Below are 7,449 nucleotides of genomic sequence, written 5' to 3'. Positions count from 1 at the left end.
ATTACTCCCAATAATTTTACATATTCTTATGGACCATAAATTTTACAATTCCCCTCTCTCTCTCTCTAACCAACCCCCAAAGTCAGTTTTTTCTTCAATCCATGAAGTAGTTAATTTGGATATTCTTGGGCAAACATGAATTCATGAACCCGCCACCACCCCCACTACTATTATCAAATTTACTATTATATCCTTTACCATTACCACCCCCCAAACAAAGTGTAATATTAAAAACTATACCCTCCTTCCCATGATCACAGTTAATAACTGTCTCTAATAACTTGTTTTGAAAAATGTCTTTCAGCCATTTCTCAAACACGCTGTTAGTAAAATTACCACACCCAACACCAATTTCCTCTATCACCTTTTCATCTACATTGAACTTCACCATCTTCTTCTTCTCAAAAACCTCATCAAAAGACTCTTTGATCTTGTTCAAAAAAAGTTCCTCTTTCTCTTTCAATCTAGCTGGACTTTGGTTGAACTCAAACCTGTTCTCAATTGATTCAAGGAACCCATTTGAGTTCATGTGTTCAGCCATTGTATCTCTGGTTAAATCACTTGAAATTGGGCTACTCTCATCTTCTTCTCCATCATCGTAGTCTTCTTCATCTGCTTTCATGTTAAGATCAAGGGTATTGGAACTCGATTGTCTTGAAAAGTCTTTCTTCTTGTTTACTTGTCCCTGAAGCAACAAGTTCTCTTCATTCTCTTCAATTCTTGGACTCTTGTTAATCTTTCCAAACAAGTCTAGTTCATGAGCCCTTCTTTTCTTGTGGCCCAAGTAACAATCAGCTGCCAATGATGAAGATGAAAAATCCATGGTGCTAGCCTTGGTTTCAATCTTGAACACCAAATTCATCACCGATGAGTCCTTGTCCTTGTTCTTGATCACCTCATCGCCGTCGACCCCACCCGAAGTCAAAATGAATATAGCTTGCTCTAGATTCTCGTCTTTTTTGCTTAAATTCCCAAACTTTGATGCCTCAAACTCATCACCAACAAACCTCTTGAACCGGGAATCGGCCAAATCGAAATCTTCAATTAAAACAACAAGCTTCTCTTTGGTTCTCAGTGATGTAGCAAGAACTTCAGGAAATATGGTAACAGAAGAATGCCCCACTTTCTTCATATCCAAGTGAAGGAAAACATCATCATGATTATCCACAAGGCCGAATCCAAACACGGATTCAGCGATGGCACGCGCCAACCTTGTTTTGCCAACAAAGTCATTCCCCTGCAAAAGAAACCATTGTTTCTTTGTTGTTATTCCTGAATCAAGTTCAACTAAGGCCTCTGCTATTGAAGGAAGTGTTTCAGATTGCCATGGAACATTTTCCTGCAACACTTTACAAATATGAGCTCTACTTTGAAGTACCAGTGTTTGGCCCGAACCATCATCTCTGAAAGTAGAATTTCCAAGAGCCAGAGAAATATTTACTTCTTGATTGTCCAAGGTGGCTGATCTTGTTATTGATTCTTGTTTTTTCTGAGTGACCTCGGTGAAATTGAACTCAATGGTAGAGCATGATTGTTGGCGCCGGAACCGCGGCACCAGGTGGTGGTGGTGGTTGTTGTTGGAGTTATGATGATGATGATGAGGCAGAACAGGATCAGCAAAAGATATGGAAGTTGAATTTGAATCTGGGAAGAGAGTGTTTTGATTTGGCCACCATGGGTATGACGAATTGTAAGGATAGATCTTTGCATTGTTATTGTTACCATATTGCCCAAGTTGTTTGCTATGGTGGAGACAGTTACAAAGTCTGTTCCATTTTCTCTTCAGCTCTCCCAATTCATCCTGAAAATAAATAGTTTAATTCAGTTGTTAATAAGCCACTATTTCTCAGTTAATTGAAATGAATTTAAAGGTCACCATTTGTTTGATCAAAAAGATAAATGTTTTACTCAGAAATCAGAATAGAATGTAAATTGAAATCCCATTTAACAGTGGATAATGGATAAGTTGGCATGATATTCTCTAAAATATATCACTTTTCTTGATTTTTTCTTAAAAAAAATTAAAACTTTTTACAATGCCCTAAACCATTGAGTCTAATTTTGATGTAATGCCGGTTTTACAAATGACCATTTAAAAGATAATTATTTTTACCATATAACATTTTTTGACAGAGTATTAAAATTAAAAAATAAATGTGTGAAATATTAAAATATTTTTTGTTGTCAACAAATATCATTCTTTCGAACACTTACTAGCAATATCAATGTAATAAACATTGTAACTTCAAATGACATAATAATCTAAATCTTAATTTCTTGTAAAGCTGCTAAAGTATGTGTTTAGTACCTTTGGATGGGCTTCGGTGGTATGTGTCTGAAGCCAAGAAGGTAAGAGTTTCTTGTGTCCTGGCTTGAACAACCCAAGTTCTTTTTCATAATTGGACGCACATTCTTCACAACAATTCAGTTTTTCTTCCTCTTCGTCCTCCTTCTTGTTACTCAAGTGCATTATGTCAAACATGTGAGAAGAGTTGTGGGGCATGCTCATCTTCGAATCATACACACTGAAATTAAATAATAATGAGCAATCAAAACCAATTATTATAATGTTATTTTTTAATTATTAAATAAATATATATATGATGCATGTGAGAATCCGTAATGTCTAAGATGTTAGAAAGTGACAAAAACAAAGTGAAGCAGAAGCAGAAAGCCAGAAAGGTATTGCGTTGCTTCACTTCCACCTTACCAACCAACCAACCAACCATGTTTTCTTTTCTGGCAGTGGCATATTGTTCAGGGAGACCGTACCCCCCGCTTAGCAACAGCCCTCACTGCTTCCTAAGCATGTTTAAGAAAGTAATTAAGGGGATGAGATGATTATACCTGGAAGTAGCATGGAGAGTCAAGGCAAGTCGAGCTGATGATGGAACAGGAACAGGCTGAAGAGCCCAGTGGTTCTCAAGAGGTGGCTCCCTTCTTTGACACTTTATATATGTTTGGTAACTCGCTGTTCCCATTAGCCACACCTTCTTATTATTACTATTCTTTTCATTAAACAACTTCCCAATCTCTTGTACTACATGTTCAACTTCTCCTCCTCCTTCACCTTCCACCGTCCACTTCAAGTCCCCAACATAGAAAATGGCACCTCCTCCTTCTACTTTTCTCTTCAGTGCTGCGACCTTCATTTCCACTTCCTCCCTTTTCATCTGCCCTGAGAATTGGAACTTGATCAACTCTGTGTTCTTCAGCTCCTCAGGGACATGGCCTCTTTCAAGCTTCACCATCAGTTCCGCCATCACTGCCTCGCTTATCGACAAAGAGTCGCCAACTATCACAGTGTTCCTCTTCTTGCTTAACAGCGCATTAAGAACCGCCATCATGTCTTCCTTGTTGCAAGACTTGTGCTGAGGGGAAAACAGCGTTGCTGAAGATGGAAGGTACTCAGAAGAATTACCACCCAAGAAATGATGGTGCCTGAGAGTGGTGAAAGTGTTGGTGTTGTTGGCGTAGAAAACAGAACAAGGTCCAGCAGCAGAAGAGGAATGAGAAGTTGGAGAAGAAGAAGAAGAAGAATCTTCAATATTAGTCTTAACAGCGGTGCTGGAAAATCCAGCTTCTCTCATGACCCGACTAACAGAAGGATCATCAAGAATGGAAATAATAAGGTGTTCAAGCTCAACTTTGATAGCAAGAAGAGGCTGCTGTTGGTGCTGCTCAATGCAGCCGCGTCGCTGGTGAGCCTGGGCTCGTTTAAGCGCAGCAATGAGAGCATTGGAAAGAGAGGGATTAACGCTGAGAAAGTTAGGCGGCGTTGGCGTTGTGGTGGGGAGTCTATTGAGAGCGACATTGAAGCAAAGCTCAAGCGCCCTGCACTGAAGAGGGTGTTGCTGGTGGTTGGGAAATTGAGATCTGAGGCATGCTCGGCGGAGAGAGCTGGCTCTCAGAGACAGCAAAGTGGCGGCCACGTGGAGAGGGGTCACCTGTGCATGGCCTCTCCTACGCGCCAACACCAGCGCGTGCTTCACCACTGAAGCCGCCTCCGCTGTGAGCGTCTGTTGCAATGTACAACCTCCTGAGCGCATAACTTGCTAACAACACACCCCCCCTCACCCCTCCCCCCTTAGAATACTAATCTCAACTTTCTCTCTCTTTTTCTTCTTATGCTCTTCTTTTCCCCTCTCTCCAAAACACCCCCCACCCTATTTCTCAGCTTCCGTTTGGAAGGGACCTTGGTTGCTACTTTGGCGTAAGCTTCAACGGAATAATGCGCAGTGCACTAACAAAGAGGAATGGAAGTTTTGTTAAGGGCTTAGAAATGCAAGACTACTAGCCCTTACTCGCTTCTTTATACTTCTTCTCGCTTATTTTGTTTTTTATTTTTACTTTTGTATAATTCTCTTTTGCTTTTAGTTTAAACGTTAAAGACGCAGCTTTTTCTTTACTTTTTATTTCCACTTCGTTCCTCTCTTTCTTCTCTTTAGTAGCCTAGAGTTATCATAGAGTTAATTATTCTCTATATTCATAACTATTTATTATCAATTTCTTACTTAAATTTAATATGTATAAATTAAAACAACATGCGGTTACAAATATTCTTTGAAAAGAGAAGTAATGTGTTAATTGAGGTCATTCCATTTTTGAGATATTATTTGATGTAATCTTTTGGACCTTATTATTCAAAAAAAAAAAAGAGAAAATTGACGCAGTGCATTTTATTATATATGTATAAAGCTGTTGTTGATTGCAGTCATATCTTCTGCCTATAGATGAAATAGCAATATTATGCATGCATGTTGATCATTATTGTCATGCTACAAAGGGGGGCATAAAACTATTTCATTCTCTGTTGATTGATTATATAACATATACATTATGTATGGTTAAGTTCCTAGTAAATAATATAATTTCTGCATAGAAAATAAAATGAGGTTAGTTGTTGTTTAAGAAATCAAATTAAATAATTGGAGCAATAGCACTATATAATGGGGACCCACAACTCAAAATATTTGGTCACTTGGGGTCACAAGAAGAGTAGAGGACATACCCTACTTATTCCACATCATCCTTTGAATAGACAGACAAGCCCAGCAGAAATTCAAAAAAAGGTACTAAAGGAGAAAGGTGAAAAAGTTGGAAAGAAAAGAAACTAGTGTGATCAAAGATCAAAAAAAAAAAAAGTTAAAGTGGTAGATTTATATATTTAACTTTTCTAACTTCCCTTTTTTACTCTCATTGATGTGAATAGTAATATTATCCATGGTTCTGAAAACCGAATCGGACCGGCCAATTCAACCGAAAAAACTAGGAATCGGTCACCTAATCGGTCCGGATAAGGTCAGAAACCGTCTGACAGAAAACCGGTAAAAAAACCGGTCGAATCGACAGTTAACCGATGAACCGAAAGAACCGTCTAGTTTTTTTACGGTTTATTGCTTTGCATATTAAACTTCAAAACGATGTCGTTTTGAAGAGAAAAAAAAAAGAAAAGGGTTATGCACGAACACGAAGCCACGAACCCTAATAGCCACCACCCTCAGTATCTCAGTATCTCAGTCTCAACTCTCACCCTCCCACAGCCCCTCATCGCCGTCGCACCTCTCCTCCATCGCCGTCGCGGAGCTCCTCTCCTCCATCGTAGTTGCCCAGCTCTCCACCTCCACCGTCGTCGTCGAGCTCTCCACCTCCACCGTCGTCGCCGGTAATACTCTGCCTTCCATGATTTGTTAAGTCTGTGTTCATCTGTTCATGTTTTGTTAGCTGTGTTCATCAGAAGTTCAGAACACGTTTATAATTTGATTTTTCTGTTCATGTTTCTGTTCCTATTTGTTCATGCTGGATTACATGATTTTGGTTGCTGCTTGATGTTTATCTGGATTACATGATTTTGAGTTGCTGCTTTATGTTTATCTGGATTACATGATTTTGGTTTCTGTTTGATGAATCTTCAATCTGTTTTTGGCTTTCTATTATGATGCATTGAAGGCAGCTGAGGAATATTTTTGCTGCTTCAATTTTGCTGCTTCATGAATCTGAGTTCAATTTTTGCTGCTTCAATTTTTACTGCTTCAATTTTGAGTTCCTGCTTCATGAATCTGAGTTCAATTTTTGCTGCTTCAACTTTTTGCTGCTTCAATTTTGAGTTGCTGTTTCATGAATTTTATTGCTTCATGAATCTTCAGTTGATTTCTGTGACTGTCAAGCTGTATGAAGTTGATTTCTTGTCTTTGATTTTCTGATTGTTATAGATGGAACAATCACAAAGTAACTCACAGCCACAAGATAAACTTTGATGTTTGAAGTTGTTTGTGAACCTCTAATCTTAAGTAATGGATAATTTATTATGTGAAATATTAAATTTTATTAAGTTATAAATTATTGAATTTTATTAAGTTTAATAATTTTATTTAATATTTAATTAAACCGGTTGAATCCCAATCGAACTAGCAAACCATTAAACCAGTAACTTCACCGGTTTATTTATCGGTCCGGTTCTCACAACCTTGATATTATCAATTAGTTCATATTAATTAGCAAGAGTAAATTAACTATTAGAAATGCTTTTATTAGCTTGAAATAAAAGATAGAATGTAATAAGGTAAAATACTGTTTTAAAATTGAAAAGTGTACAATTTGATTATTCAATTATTGAAACTGATATTTTGGTTTTGCTAATAATGTATTGTTCTAGGCTCAATGTTATTGTTATGGAAGCCTTGTATGTGATGTGCCTAGTTATGGAAGCCTTGTATAGAAACCATGTACTAACCTATCAATTAATTAATTTTTATTATTAAAAAATTTGCACAACTAACTCAACAACACATATTAATTAAAATTACACCACTATCATAAATTATTTTACTAAATTCAACTAAAACAAATAATTTTAACTTCTAAATTTAATTAATAATCCTAAAAATTATTCATAACTAATTATTAATAATAATAATTAATACATAATTCCAATTCTTATTAAACTAATAATGTTCTTCTTTAATATTAAGACCTTAACTACAATAACATATTTATTACTACTAAAACGCTAACAACAATCAAATTAGGAAGCCAATCATATAAAGACATTAAAAATGTCTTTTTTTAAAGATATTTTTTTAATAATTAAAATTTAACCTATATAATAATTAAAATTCAACCTATATAATCGATTAAAGTGTGTTATTTTTGTCAAAATTAGACCAAATAAATCAATTTGACCGAAAAATTGATAAACTAAATCTTAAACTGATCTAAATTAATATTTTTTTATAAAAATGATTATAATATCCCTGTTATAAAAAATGACTTAATATATATATATATATATATTAAAAATTTTAAATCCTAACCCTTTTTTTCTCTCTATGCCGTCATAAGATTAGAATTTAAGGTTTTTAAAATTAATATATATAATAAGAATATTTTAGTCATTTTTTATAATAAAAGTATTATAATTATTTATTATAAAAAATATTAATTTAGATT

General features: G+C 35.8%; 1 protein-coding gene across 1 annotated transcript; it reads right to left on the bottom strand.

Moving 5' to 3' along the window:
* LOC130967979 (protein SMAX1-LIKE 4-like) lies at window positions 1-4,088 on the bottom strand. Its single transcript, XM_057893047.1, has 3 exons — window positions 2,848-4,088; window positions 2,309-2,525; window positions 1-1,801 (listed from the first exon to the last, which is right to left on the bottom strand). Exons 1-3 carry the CDS (start codon window positions 4,047-4,049, stop codon window positions 95-97), a joined length of 3,126 nt encoding a protein of 1,041 aa, XP_057749030.1. The 5' UTR covers window positions 4,050-4,088; the 3' UTR covers window positions 1-94.
* Between the last annotated feature and the right edge of the window lie 3,361 nt (window positions 4,089-7,449).

This window comes from Arachis stenosperma, chromosome 3 (assembly GCF_014773155.1).
Source record: "Arachis stenosperma cultivar V10309 chromosome 3, arast.V10309.gnm1.PFL2, whole genome shotgun sequence".
Taxonomy (NCBI): domain Eukaryota; kingdom Viridiplantae; phylum Streptophyta; class Magnoliopsida; order Fabales; family Fabaceae; genus Arachis; species Arachis stenosperma.
Note: the sequence above shows the minus strand (reverse complement) of the source record. Positions and strands in the feature narration are given on the sequence as shown.